Here is a 14,463-nt window from a genome sequence, read left to right as displayed (position 1 = left end):
TCCATGACAAGGGGCAGGGCAGAGGGGGCCTGGGTGGGAGTCCCGGCGAGAGACCAGGCAGGGACTCAGATCAACAAGCACCAGAGGATGAGCGGGAGGCTGCCTGGGCTGGAGGCCGTGGCGCCGGGCCAGGCAGGCGGGGAGGGTCAGGAGCTGCCCCGGATCCGCTCCATGTAGCTGCGCAGCTCCTCGGGGTCCTTCAGCCCCATGTCCTCACACACCCAGCGGATGTCCTCCTCGCCCGCCACCAGGATGGACTGCACGGCCGGAGCCCCCACCGGCTCCTCGGGCAGCTGGGCCGGCGGCACTGGCGCAAACGTCACAAACTCCACGCGCTTCCTCCGCCCCCCGGCTTCCTTCCTGGCCAGGGTGCCCGAGGAGCTGGTGGTGCCCCCAGCAGGGGCCTGGGCCTGGGCCTGGGCCAGGGTCAGGGCCTCCCCTCCTCCCCCACTCTCGCAAGGGCAGCCCCCCTCCCCCTTGGGCGGACCAGGGGACTGCCGGTCCAGCTGGCGACTCAGTTCCTCCTGGTCAGTGCCCAGCCAGACCCAGTTGTGGGGCTGGGGGGAGGCAGGGTCAGCAGCACCGTCGGGAGGCTCCTTGCGCTGGTAGCGCAGCACGAAGACCACGCCATTGACCAGGAAGATGAGGATGGCCAGACAGAAGATGCCCAGCAGGGCATACATGCCCAGCTCTAGCTCGGTGACCCGCTGAGGGGCGGGGACCATCTCCTCCTCTCCCTCCTCCTCCTCTTCCTCCCTAGCTTCTGCCTCCTCCTTCCCGGCCTCTTCCTCTGTCTGCTCGAACTTGCCCCTCACATCCCCACTGCCCCCCATGCTGCCTGCTGCCCGCCGTCCTCCACCCACGCTGGCCTCTGGAGCTGGCGACGAGCTCTGAGCTGGGCTGGATGGGAGGGCAGGGGCCGGGGTGGGAGCAGGGGGCCGCCCTAGCCAGGCAGTGCCGGAGGCCAGGGGCACACGGTGACGGCCGCGGCGGCAGGGCTCCGGGGGGTGCAGAGCCACGTGCAAGGGCAGCCCCTCGGCACCCGCCCCACTCACCACCACCCGGAGATGGGCACCCTGCTCCTCAGCTGGCAGCACGGCACCGGGCTCCTCGGCTGAGACGGACAGTCCCAGGTCATGGTGGTCGTAGAGCTCGGCGGGAGCCAGGGTGTGGTCAGAGAAGGACAGCCACAGGGAGAGGGCCACCTCCTGTGGGGCACACAGACACGGGCAGAGACATGCGAGGGCACGCACGCATGCACACAGAGACCACTCCCACGGGACACAGGCCACACGGAGGAGGAGAAGAGACCAGAGAGAAAACAGACACAGGCAGAGGGACAAGACACAGGGAGAGAGGGGACATGCGTCAATCACCTGTCTGCTACTCGGCCCCGGGGTCTGAGTCATCGGGAGGGTCCTCAGTTAGAGCCCTCTAATAACCTCCCACTGCCATACTCCAGCCAGTCACTGCATGATCACCGCCAGCTGCAGAGAGCTCACTACCTTACAGGGAGTCAGTCCTCATCCTGAAAACCCTAAGGTGAAGGGTGGAGGCACCTCCCATCCCTCTGGTTAGCAACCCCCAGCTGGAGATGTCGACCTCAACCCCCTGACCCCGCAGCGTGTCACCTGCTTTGGGGCGGGAAGGGCGGACTGCGCCCAGCACGTGGCTGTGACCTCCCCGGGGTGGGCAGTGCCCCGGCTTAGGGCCAGTGAGATGCCCATCACCGGCTGCACCCGCAGCTCCAGCACGGAGACCTTGTCATCTGTCACAGCCAGCGCCTGCTCCCCGAGGATGGAGTCAGACAGTGGGGAGCGCACCTGAGGGTGAGAGGGAGTTGGAAGTGGGGGAGAGGTATCATTCACAGTCACATCTTCTCTATTTGAAGAACCCAGCACCCTTACAGAAGGATCTGGTTTATGAGCTAGGCAGCTTTCCCACCTTCTGCACCCAAACCACACACCCTATATATACTTGGACCACAATCCCACTCCTAAGGGACAGTTCCCTCCTCTCTCAAGACCTAGGCCCCACACACCCAAGCCCTGCCCTTCATACTTTGAGGACTTCGCCCCCATTACACTGCCGCCCTATTCTGACCCAATCCCCCGTCCCCCAGGCTCAAACTTCCCCAAGTCCACTCTGGGCCATTCCGACACTCTTTGCACCTGCCCATTAATATTCTGGGAGTCACCTCCATACACCCTTTTCGGGGTGTCTACTCACCTCGATGGAGGTGACACCGGGCTCCCGGCCCACCAGGACCCGGCCTCCCTCCAGCGAGGCTACGCGCGGGTCTTGCACACGGGCGTGCGGTGCCACGAGGTGGGACACGTCCAGCAGCCAGTCCGGGCCAAGCAGATGGGTGAGGCGGCGGCCGCCGTCCAGCGGATGGGCAGCGAAGGGGACGAGAAAGCGCACGCCGGCGCGCTGGTACTGCAGGCGGCAGCCGCGGGCTCGCCGCTCCGCCTCCTCGACCCCCGCGGCCTCCGGCTCCAGAGCCCTGAGGGAAGGGGCGACCCGGGGGAGGGGCTTCAGCGCGGGTCCCGCCCACGAGAGGCCCCGCCTCCAGGTGGGGAGGGCAGGTTATCCAGGCCCCGCCCACAGTCGCGCCTCAGTGATCTGGTCCTTCCACCTGCTGGCGCTGCGCCCCAGTCCCCTCTGGCTCCTAATTGGAACTCTTTGACTATGCGTGAGGCGAGGAGAAACAGTGACAGACTTTATTTTAGGGGGCTCCAAAACCACTGCAGATGGTGACTGCAGCCATGAAATTAAAAGATGCTTACTCCTTGGAAGAAAAGTTATGACCAATCTAGACGGCATATTAAAAAGCAGAGACATTACTTTGCCAACAAAGGTCCGTCTAGTCAAGGCTATGGTTTTCCAGTAGTCAGGTGTGGATTTAAGAGCTGGACTATAAAGAAAGCTGAGCGCGGAAGAATTGATGCTTTTGAACTGTGGTGTTGGAGAAGACTCTTGAGAGTCCCTTGGACTGCAAGGAGATCCAACCAGTCCATCCTAAAGGAAATCAGTCCTGAATATCCACTGGAAGGACTGATGTTGAAGCTGAAACTCCAATACTTTGGCCACCTGATGTGAAGGACTGACTCATTTGAAAAGACCCTGATGCTGGGAAAGATTGAAAGCCAGAGGAGAAGAGGACAACAAAGGATGAGATGGTTGGATGGTATCACCGACTCCATGGACATGAGTTTGAGTAAATTCCGGGAATTGGTGATGGACAGGGAGGTCTGGCGTGCTGCAGTCCATGGGATTGCAAAGAGTGGGACACGACTGAGCAACTGAACTGAGGTGAGGGGATGCTCTGTTATTGAAGGAGACCTACGAGTGCTCCATCTCTGGAGGGCCTGGGAGGTCAGATTCCTGAGGCCTGAGGCCCCCTCACCCTTGGGCTCTGGGGGGATCCCCTCAATAGTTATTGAGCTAGGTGCTATTTTGAGGACACAGCAGAGAACAGAATAGAGAAAGCCCTCTCCTTTGAGGGGAGGAGTGCGGAGGGGGATAGTCAGACCACAAACAAGATTAACCTAATCATGCGGTTTGTTAGAAGTGATATGAACTATGAAAGAGGCAGGGAAGAAGGAGAGGAGCGGAGGTCAGCAGTTACAAACAGCAGTCAGAGACTGTGTGAAGGGCAGACAGGGGCAGAAGGAACCGCAGACCACAGGGCAGTTTTTCACACTTCAATTCGGGTTTATGGTGGTATCCCGCCCCCTTCCCCGCACGCTCAGTTCCAGAGGGACTTCGCCAAAGCCGGTCAGCTTCTCCAGGGCTCCACTCACCCTTCCGCTGGGCCAGGTACCCTCCAGCCTCGGACCTGCTCGAGGGTGGTGTCAGTCACTTCGATGCGCAGGGGCAGCAGTGGGGCCCACACTGTCATCCGCAGCGAGGCCCGCAGCCGGCGCCACCAGAAATCCACCCGCACCCCCCGAGCGCCCCGGCTCTCCTTGCCAGACACAAACACAGCGTCACAGGCCTCGGACACCTGTGGAAGGGCAGAGGGCAGGGGACAGGTGCAGCCCAGAGAGTACTCCTGATTCCTGCCCAATAAGAAAGGGTAAGGCTGAAATTCATTCTGTGTTCCACTATAAGGTATGGCTTCCCTGAGATTTTCCCATGCAGGCAAGATCCATTGCCCAGGGAGGTACCGCCCTTCCCTGAGTTTACCTGGGGCTGTTGGGGAAACTGGCTTTTTGCATACAACAAAATCTTTCCCCCAGCAGGTAAGGGTTTGAACGCACAAGTTTGACTCCTCATTAGTGCTTTGGTGGACAAAGGCTGAGGGCAAGGCAGGTCTATCCATCCAAGGACTCTCAGGTAGGAATCACTTACATAATGCTACCTGACACAGGTAGCAAAGGACACTTTCACTCAGGCAGCCAGGATTTAGGAAGTAAAGCCTCTGGGCTTCCCCCTCTTAGAACTTTGATTGGAGAACATTGCCCTGCTTTTTTTTTTTTTTAACCTCACAGATTATTTCAAGGCTCAAATAATGATAGTTGTTGTTATTTTATCATTCTACAACAGAGGATGGTTGGATGGCATCACTGATTCAATGGACATGAGTGAGTGAACTCTGGGAGATAGTGAAGGACAGGGAAGCCCAGTGTGCTACAGTCCATGAGGTTGCAGAGAGTCGGACACGACTGAGTGACTGAACAACAACAAATCTAACAGTAGTAGCTGCTGGTGTTTCAGCCCCTGCTTTACTGAATACAGTCTTAGGGTGCCTTTTTTTTTTTTCTTTTTTGATGTGGACCATTTTAAAGTCTTTATTGAATTTGTTATAATCCTGCTTCCATTTTATACTTTGGTTTTTGGCTGGGAGGCATGTGGGATCTTGGCTCCCTGACCAGGGATCAAACCCACACCCCCTGCATTGGAAAGAGAAGTCTTAACCACTGGGCAGCCAGGGAAGTCCCTCTTAGAGTGCTTTTAATTCTTACAACATCCCTAAAATATATTTTCATTTTAAAGCTTAGGAAACGGAGGCTCAGAGTGGTTGAGACTTGTCCACAGTCACACAGTTAGTTGATAACAAAGATGGGTTTCAAACGAAACCTTTCCCACTGTAAAGTACATGCTCTTAACCCTCCCATGTCAGTTCATCTGCCAATGCAGTAATGAATGGGAAAATGCCTGAATTGGGGGCTTTGGGGTGGTACAGCTCCCACTTGACTCTGGAGAGAGTTGGTGGGACCAAAGCTGTGGTTCCCCTCGTGAGGTCACTGGTACCAAGAAGAAGCTGCTCTCTGGGACTCCCTTGGTGGTCCAGTGGTTAACACTCCACGCTGCTGATGCAGGGGCCACAGGTTCAGTTCCTGGTCAGGGAACTAAGATCCCACATGCCGTGCAGTGTGGCCAAAAGATTGAAAAAAAGAAAAAGAAGCTGTTCTCTTGGGGACCTGATTGGGGAAGGAGGAACTCTGTGTGTGCATCAAGCAGGTACAGCTCCCACGTGCCACTCACCTGCAGGACCTGTGTGTTGGCCGACTCGCAGCCGATGTGTTCTGTCACCTCCACCAGAGCTCCGCCACTGTCCACGGTGACAAGGCGCACAGGGACGCGCCGCGGCACTCCAGTCAACGGCGCCGTGTTCACGAGCTCCTCAGCCTGGGGGTGCAGGAGAAGCTCAGCCCCAAGTTCTCCACCTCACCTGCCCCCCAGCCTGGCTGGGAAAAGCTGCGGACCCCTTACCTTGGCCAGTGGGACGAGGGCTCTTATGTCCCGCTCCGACACCAGGATCTCCCACACCATTTTGTCCTTCTCTGCTTCGGGGGCCTGGCCTGGGTACTCCAGCTGCCAGGTAACAGGGCGAGTGACTGCCACGCCCCCGCTAGTGCCATTCTCCACCAAAAAGTCCACCCACAGGAACTCGGACAGTTCAAGGGGGCTGCTGGCCAGAAGAGAGAGAATCTGAGTGCTTGCTAGCAGTGAGGTGTTGTCATGAGCACTTCCTGTCTTAGTGAGGTCGGTCCTATGATTATCCCCATTTTACAGATGAGGAAACTGAGGTACAGAGGTTATATAACTTGCCCAAGGTCATGCAGTGAAAAGTGGCAGAGCTGGGATGAAACCCAAGCATCCTGGCTCCAGAGTCCCAGTATCCACTCAAGATCCAAGTGGCCACTTTACCAACCCCTGGGAGGCTTGCTAACCTCTGCCTTCCATAGCCATCAGGGTGACATAAAACACCAAGGAGGAAGATTCACTTCTGAGTCCCAGGACTGGCACTCAACCCCTGAATTATAAAGAACCTCACAGCTTCCTTTGATCAAGCGCCTACTATGTGCCAGAAACTGGCCTAGAAACGTGCTGTGTGGTACCTTATTCTCATAGACTATAAGGGGTCCATCGTGATGTCCATTTCACAGGTGAGGAAACAGAGGCTGGGGTGGGAATGGAGGAGGTGGGTTTCACCAGCTTGCCTAAGATATTTATCCATAAAGTGTCAGAACTAGAATTCAAACAGGGGCTACAAAGTCCAAGGCCTTGACTCGGATGCAGAGCATGAATAAGAAGTGTTTATAAATGTTTAAAAACTGCAGCTGGACTTTTGGGGAAATATTAACAGCCTGGAAAAATGGACGCATGTGGTGGGAGTCAGAGGTGGGGTAGTGGCTGTGAGAGTTGTGACTGGGTGGCCAGAACAGGTTGATGTCATCTGGAATAAGACTCACAGACACTGTACCTGGCATGTGCCAAAAGATGGATAAATAGTAGCTGAGTGAAGGAAAGATATCTGTTTTGTGCTGTTTCCTTGAAGGAGATTGCTCTTGTGCCTGACTACATGCGAATACGAGGAGGCTGCATGGAAGCCTCCTCCCCTCCAGCCCCAAAAATCTGCCCACTTGCACTCTAGGACCATCCCTCCCCCACACTACCCCTCGTGGGAAGAAAGTACCCACCTGGAGTTTGGCTCCACTGGCCCGACTCGATGGCAGGTTATGAGAGTGGTGTGGTGCTTGGAGCCCTTGAAGCGGTCCAGCTTGGCAGTCCAGAGGGTGGGCTGGGCTAGGCGGGCAGCCATCACATGCAGCCCCTTCTTTACCTTGATCCTGGGGGAGGGGATGTAGGTACAGTTTGTTGCGCGTGGGGTGGTGTGTGCTGAAGTGTGGGCTGGATTGGAGCAGAAAGATAAGGAGCTCTGGTCTGAATCTTCTCCCCACCACCCTCCAACCCAGGGGCACCCCATCTCAATGCAGGTCCTGCCTATAACACGGCTCTCCTCATTCACAGAGCACTTATGACTCCCCACAGTCCACAAGGTCAAGTCTTAGCCTGGCATCCGAGGCCCTCTAGGGTTGGTCGGTCCAGTTTCTTCTTCGGTTGTGACATCTCCATGGCACCTTTAGCTTCAGCTGCTCCCAAAGTACACATCCACCATGCCCCTTCCTGCCTCTCAGCCTTTGCTCAGGCTGTGCTTTCAGCCTGGTCTGCCCTTCCTTCCTTTCTTTTTTTTTTTAAATAAAATATTTATTTATTTAGGCTGCACTGGGTCTTAGTTGGGTTTCCCTGGTGGCTCAAAGGGTAAAGAATCCACCTGCAATGCGGGAGACCTGGGTTCTATCCCTAGGTTGGGAAGATTCCCTGGTGGAGGGCATGGCAACCCACTCCAGTATTCTTGCCTGAAGAATCCCCATGGACAGAGGAGCCTGGCGGGCTATATAGTCCATGGGGTTGCAAAGAGTGGGACATGACTGAGTGACTGAGTACAGCACAGCAGGGTCTTGGTTGTAGCATGCAGGATCTTTGATCTTCATTGTGGCATGTAGAATCTTTAATTTCAGCCTGTGATCTCTTTTACGTGTGGCATGAGTGATCTAGTTATCTGACTAGGGATGGAACCCAGGCCCCCTGCTTTGGGAGCACGGAGTCTTAGCCAGTGGACCACCAGGGAAGTCCCTGCCCTTCCTGTCTTCACCTGCTCATTCTTCAAGCCTCCAGCAACACAGATAGCATTTTCTTTAAAAAGCTTTCCTGGTGACAGGATGAATGTCCCCTGCCTACACCCTCTAACCCTGCCCCTGCAGGGTTGGGTACAGTATGACCCTGTCCATGTCCATGCAGCCCCCTTCCCTGCCACCTGGCCCAGGGCCAGGGGGGAACTGGGCCTTGCTCTTTGCTGAGCTCGAGTGGAGACACAGGGCTTGGCATCTTTTAAGAGCCTAGGAAAGATCTAACGATGGTGCCAGTAAGCAGAAGAGAGGGAGAGACACACAGGTGGGACACACACAAATAGTAACAGTGGGGTGGGGGAATGGCTGGGGTGGAGTGGGAAGGACTTCCTAAAGAAAAGGACATGAAAAGGAGGGCCTTTCTATGGGAAGGAACCAACTCTGTCCAAAGGCTAACGATCATGGTGAGGGTGGCCAGCGGGAAAAGATGTAGATGAATGGGAATGGGGCAAATACCTCTCCTGGGGCATCCAAGCATTAACCACCCCCAGGCACCGCACTTACCACTTTCTAAGTCCTCTTCCTGTTCCCCCTCCCTGGAGACATAATTGCCTCGTGGACAACGTTAGCCCCACCGGACCAAGGAGTCTCAGAAAAGTGCTGGGGGAGGGAAGCTTCCTACTTCCGATTCCAAGTTCTCCTGCTCAATGGCAGGGTCCTGCCTGCTATCAGTGCTTAGCCTGGTGGGGGTTTGATGGACACGTGTTTTGCAGAGGTCAGGGATCCCATAAGGATCCCAAGAGGAGGGGGGACTTGCCCAGTCTTCCTGCAGAAGTTCCCTGCCTCTGACCCATCCCCAGGGATTTGGGCAGCTCACCGCAGGGTCAGGACACCAGCCGTGAAGTTGTGCCGAAGCAGGAGGGTGGCGCTGAAGAGCTGGCCGGGCCGCACAGGCACGTCAGGCACCCGCAGAGTCACTGCCTCATCCAGGGGCACCTCTTGGTGCTGTGGGGGGTCCGCTGGGCGCAGCTCCACACTGCCCACTGGGAGGGCCCGCTCCCCGGGGTCTTCCTCCCCGCTGGACTCACAGCCCCCAGGACCCTCAGCTGCTGGCTCCAGCGTGTAGGCCAGCTCTGCCCGGGTGGCGGAGCCCTGGGAGAACCAGTGCGAAGGGAACTCCAGCTCCACCACACAGGCGCCCAAGGATGGCTGCCAAGACACAACAGCCATGATCAGCGTGGTGGGGCAGGGGAGCCCCAGCACCCAACCTCTGGCAGGAAACCCAGAGCTGGAGGGGTCCACGAACACAGGGCCAGCATGGGCCAGAAATGCAAGCAGGTGACACAGCCAGCTGGCAACACAACAGGCTAGGTCTTAGAACACGTCCCATTGGCCATTTTTCTACCTTTGGGAACATTCTTATTCCAAAGTGAACCAGCCCCAACACCTCCCCCTGATCATGCCCCGGGACTGCCCTGACTACAGCTCACGCATCTCAGAACCACAGCCCACAGAACACCTCTCTCCAGTGGAATCCCGTGCTAGGCTGCCAAAGAGGGAAAAGTGCAACAATAAAAGCAATACTAACAATAATATAAACATCCACTGAGGGATTGCTCTTGTGCCAGGCATTGTGCCAAAAGCTATTCTTGCATCCCTCTCATTTATTCTTTTTTTTTTTTTTAATGACTATTTTTGTTTTGTTTTGGCTGTACCACGCTTCACAGCATGTGGGATCCTAGTTCCCTGACCAAGAATCAAACCTGCGCCTCCTACACTGGAAGGGCAGAGTCTTAACCACCGGACCACCAGGGAAGTCCTCATCTCATTTCTTTATTCCAGTCCCATATGAGGTAAGAATTGCTATTATGTCATTTTACTGATGAAGAAACTGAGCCTCAGAGAGATTAAGTTACTTGCCCAAAGTCATGTACAATGGACTGAACTCCTCAAGGGGCCCCCAGTAACAGAGCTCTGTGAGAGCTAGCAGAGCAGGAATGCAATCAGGTGTTCTGTGACCCCCAGACCTCCCAGAAGTGGTGAGCCCTCTCTTCCCTATTCTGGGATCACCCTCTGGCCGGCCCAGCAGCAGGGCCAGCCCAGGTGGGGCCCCCACTCACCTGGAAGCGGCAGGCTCGGTGAGCAGTGCCTGCCGGGTGTGTGGCATGGAGCCGGGCGCAGGGCAGGCTGCCAGGCCCTGGGGGCCAATCCTGCCCTCTGAGGTGGAAGAGGACACGGGCGTGGGGCTCTGCTGGAGTCACGGCCGCTTCCACTGATACAGCCCTCACGTCCCATGGGACTGGCCGTTGGTGTGGGTCAGTGACCCGAGGAGGGACGACCTGGAGGGAGAACGGGGGTGCTCAACAAAGCAGGAGGTCAGCGAAATCTCAGGGGGACGCGAAATCTCAGGCTAGTAAGAGAGAGCCTTGATGAGTCTTCTCCCCCTCTGGGAAAGGGGGAGCGTGCCTAGGGCTGCAGAAGGGCCCTGAGCCACACATAGCAGACCTCGGCTCTCAGTCCCGGTAGCCCAGGAGACTCTGGTGGCACCTCCTTACCTGCTGAGTGGCGAAGGGTGGGTAGGAGGCCCGGAGAAGTGGCTGGGCCCTGGGCCAGGGCTGCAGGAGCAGAAAGGTCTCAGATCGGGAGCCCAGAGAGGAGTTAGCAGGGGGGTAGCGGCCCATCTGCTGCACACGGAAGTGCTCAGGGGCGTCCAGGAGTCCCAGGGCCGCCGGCAGGTAGACGGGGTCCAGGGGGTCCTGGTCACCGTCCACTAGGGAGGGAGAAAGGGTAGGGGTGGTGGCAGCTTCCGAGCGGCAGGGGCTGAACCCAGCTTTGCCCCAGGGCACAGCAGTAGTGAGTGGTGGAGGAAGAAGAGGGTTGTGAGTCCCATTCTCCCAGGATGTTGGAGGGGGGAGTCTCCCCATTTCACAGGTAACTGGGGCCGGGATTTGACTCTCCATCCAGGACTGACTGCCAGCTTCTGAGTCACTCCTTCTGCCTTCCACAGACCCAGGCCTTCCTCCCACCAGCAGAACCTTCTCAATGTCTCTCTTCCCCCACCGGCTCCTGCCCTCTACCTACCTGCCTCTGACACCAAGGCATTTGTGTGACACCAAGACCTCCCCAGACAGGCTCCATGTGGTAATAAAAGATGGTGACGAGGTGAGCTTTGTAGAATTAGAGGCCCTTCCTCTGCCCCCTGGGTCCTTGGCCAGACTTGGCTGGGCATCCACCCTTGCTGCCACTGTATCATCACCGTGGCAACCTTGCACTGGTTTCTCAAACTTGCTTCTTTCTACTCCATCCCAGTTGGGTATTGGAGGGCAAGCCGGGAATGGGGGAAGGGGCAAGAACAGTATGTAAGCCTGGGGAGGGTGTCAAAGTATTCAACACTCAAAAGGGCAAAGGACCCTTCAGAGCATATCTGGTTTGTATCAGCTGACTACTAGCTAGCCCTAATAATAATTTTTTGAAAGTTAACTGTTTGCAAGCTACTATTTTAAATGCTTTGCATATGTTAATGCTTCTCTGTTCTATAATAGCTCTGAGAACTAGGTTTATTACTATTAATGCCATTTTATGGTTGTAGAAAATGAAGTTGAGAGATTCAGGGACTGGCATGGGGTTCCATAGCTGGAGCGTGGTGGAGCTGGGAGTCAAAGAGCCCAGCCACCAATCATTACACAACCTGTCTCTCCACCCTTCCCCTCTCTCCATCCTGGGCTGCTTTCCACTGGGCCCCTGCGGGCTTCACTCCCTAGACTGTAGGTCTCTTGTCCTCACCTCCCTCCTCTTTCAGGGCCAAGAGTGAATGTTGCCTCCTTTAGGAAGCCCTCCTTGATTGCTTGCCCTCTCACCCTGGCTGCCTCCTCTGACTTAGTTTTCCTGTCTGTTGACCAGAGCGCTTATCACACTCATCCCAGAATCCCCGATTCCTGGAGCGCATGATCTGGGAACCTGAAGTGAAAGTCCCTCAGTCGTGTCTGACTCTTTTCGATCCCATGATCTATAGTCCATGGAATTCTCCAGGCCAGAATACTGGAGTGGGTAGCCTTTCCCTTCTCCAGGGGATCTTCCCAACCCAGGGATCAAATCCAGGGCTCCCGCACAGCAGGAGGATTCTTTCCGAGCTGAGCCACAAGGGAAGCCCTCTGGGAGCCTGGAGACCTGCATTTATGTCCTAACTCTGCCCTGATGAAGCTTGGGTCAGTATGCTCCTCACCTGTAGAAGGAGCACTTAGTGATACGGTAGCCAGCTGAGGGCTCTGTAAACCGTGCCACATTGGAGGAGGGGTTGTTGCTGCATAATAGATGTGACAAGCCTTTCCTCTTCTCTCTGTGTGAGAGGTTATTAGGGCTCCTGCTGGGTCCCCAGGGAGGGGAGCAGGTGGCTGAAAGGAGCCCTAGAGCCAGTTCACTCTCAGCCCCACTGCTGGGCTGGGGGACTGGATGGTTTCAACCTCCTTCAAGACCCTCCCCACCAAGCAGCCTGTGGTGAGAAGCTTCACCTCCCCCCCCCCCCGCCCCCCACCAAGTGTAACAGGTGAGTGACTGGCTCCCTGGGGTCAGACCCTGGCTTCTGGTCCTCTTGTCTACTCCGCTGCCTGGATAATTACAACATGCTCTTGTGGCCTGACTCCCAGGGACTCCCATCACTCAGAGTTCAGCTCTCCTGTGAGGGAGGGGGAAGGGGGCAGAAAATGTCTCACTATCCCCCACTCTCTCTGGCATCATCCGCCTAGCAGCCTCAGTCCACGCCAGGGGCAGCCTGACTCCCACCCCCGGGGTCCAGGGGAGGCTCTGCCCCTCCTCCAGGGATCCCCATACTCAGGAAGGCAGGGATGGGGCAACCCCTGGAGACTCCAAGGTCAGAGAGCTCTTCGGCGCAGGGGGAAGGCAGTGAGGATCTCTCAGGTCCTGCGCAGAGGGGAGGGGGCTTGAAGCCACAGGGCTACAGCTCTCTGGACAGCCAATTAGGGAGTTGGTGCGTGCGGGGCAGAGGGCAACCAGGTTAGAGGTCCCGCTGGAGGGGAAGCTCGCGGAAGGTGCGGGGACTCGGCGAGGGTGGGAGGATGACGCGCGAGAGACCGGGGAGCGCGCTGGTCCTGGATCAGGAAGGAATTGCCAGGTTATGGAAGTCAGGGAAGCAACAGAGGCCCGGGGCTGGGGGCCAGATCCCGGGGGGTGAGACCTCTCCACCCTCAGGGCACGCTGCCTGGCGACCCGGGTCGGGGTTTCGTTCCAGAACTCGTAGACTCCCGGCTCCCGAGCATCCCTCGTCCCCGGCCTCAGTCTGGGCCCGGCTGCCCCTCGCCCCGCCCCGTCCCTCCCGCTGACCTCTCACGATGTCCAGGGCGAAGGCCACCAGGAGGCAGAGCCAGGGGCCGCAGGGCCCCCGGGGAGCCGCCGCCGCGCGCCCCGCCATCCAGGCGCACATCCTTCCCAAGGAAGGCGGGGACTAGGCGGGCGGCTCAGGTGGCCGCGATCCGCCCGGCATCTCCCGGCCGGGTGAGTCCCCGGTGCTGCCGGCCCGACCGCGGGTCCGCCCGCCCGGCGGCTGCAGTTCCCAGACAATGGAGCGGGAGCCGGAGCTGGAGCAGGAGGGTGGGAGGGAGCGAGCGCGGCTCTCGGGCTGCCCCTCGGCCCCGCTGGGTCCTAGTGCCCCGCAGATCCTGAGTCCCGAGGGCCTCCATGCTAGAGGCTGATCAGAAGGCCACTTCCTTGGGGACTGATTTGGCTGTGCCAAGGCACAGGACGGTGTGTTCGGTTCGCTCCCTCTCTGGGAAGCCCCTGATCAAGGAGGAAAGAGCCACGTCCTCTGCTTCATCCCTGCTCCACAAGCTGCTCACCTGTAAAGGCATCTGACACCAGAACCAGAATTCAGGGATATGAGGAACCAGGCTCAGGGGTGGAGAGGGGATGAAAGGGGGCCCATAGGCCCAGGGGACCACCGCCTGGGTGCACGCAGCCCCATCCCTGCGGGAAGCCTGTGGGCCTGGAAGTGTGAGGGCTCCTCTCTGCCCCAGGGGGAAGGCCTGCCTCCCAGGTCCAGTCTCCTGGCCCAGCCTCCTCTGCCAAGCAGTGTTGGGAGTGAGTGGTCGAGAGCGGGGCACCCAGCTGCACATTAGCCTTTCCTGGGCAGTTTAAAAAGGAAAACCGACACCAGGGCCCCTCCATGAAATAACTGATCCAGTTCATGGGCCCATTTGAGAACCATGGTGGGGATGCAGGGAAGGCAAGCCAGTCTGTCTCTGGCTGGGGGCCAACCTTTACCGCTCCTGCACAGAAGGATGGAAGCGGTCCCTTCCCTCCTCCCCTACAGGCACACTATTCTCTGGAAGCTGGTCAGTCCCAGAAGTTTGGGAATGGGATGTGCCCTCCTCATTCCTCACAGCCCAGGAGGGAAGGATCCCTGGTACCAGCTTTCTTCCTCACTCCCTTTCTCCCTATTTGGCACCTGCAGGGAGAAACAGCAGCTCCGCAGAAATGGGTTTAGCTGGAGAGGGAGCAATCAAGGCAAGCCAGACTTTTAGCAAATACA

General features: G+C 57.4%; 1 protein-coding gene across 2 annotated transcripts; it reads right to left on the bottom strand.

Annotated features, from left to right (window-relative positions):
* Positions 1 to 144: 144 nt before the first annotated feature.
* TMEM132A (transmembrane protein 132A) lies at positions 145 to 13,509 on the bottom strand. Of its 2 annotated transcripts, none has more exons than XM_065937433.1 (11): positions 13,260 to 13,509; positions 10,478 to 10,692; positions 10,043 to 10,261; positions 8,800 to 9,131; positions 6,933 to 7,082; positions 5,722 to 5,920; positions 5,494 to 5,637; positions 3,807 to 4,009; positions 2,230 to 2,506; positions 1,632 to 1,823; positions 145 to 1,208 (listed from the first exon to the last, which is right to left on the bottom strand). In XM_065937433.1, exons 1-11 carry the CDS (start codon positions 13,357 to 13,359, stop codon positions 147 to 149), a joined length of 3,093 nt encoding a protein of 1,030 aa, XP_065793505.1. In that variant the 5' UTR covers positions 13,360 to 13,509; the 3' UTR covers positions 145 to 146. The 2 variants fall into 2 exon arrangements, with proteins under 2 accessions (XP_065793505.1, XP_065793507.1); XM_065937435.1 differs by having other exon boundaries at positions 5,722 to 5,917.
* Positions 13,510 to 14,463: the final 954 nt, after the last annotated feature.

This window comes from Muntiacus reevesi, chromosome 5 (assembly GCF_963930625.1).
Source record: "Muntiacus reevesi chromosome 5, mMunRee1.1, whole genome shotgun sequence".
In the NCBI taxonomy this organism is placed as follows: domain Eukaryota; kingdom Metazoa; phylum Chordata; class Mammalia; order Artiodactyla; family Cervidae; genus Muntiacus; species Muntiacus reevesi.
Note: the sequence above shows the minus strand (reverse complement) of the source record. Positions and strands in the feature narration are given on the sequence as shown.

Coding starts and splice junctions, on each gene's coding strand:
- TMEM132A (XM_065937433.1), bottom strand. CDS start 13,359: ATGTGCGCCTGGATGGCGGGGCGCGCGGCGGCGGCTCCCCGGGGGCCC. Junction 7,083..8,799: donor GCTGGTGTCCTGACCCTGCG/GTGAGCTGCCCA, acceptor CCCCTCCCCCAG/GATCAAGGTAAAGAAGGGGC. Junction 5,638..5,721: donor CCCTCGTCCCACTGGCCAAG/GTAAGGGGTCCG, acceptor CTGCACCCCCAG/GCTGAGGAGCTCGTGAACAC.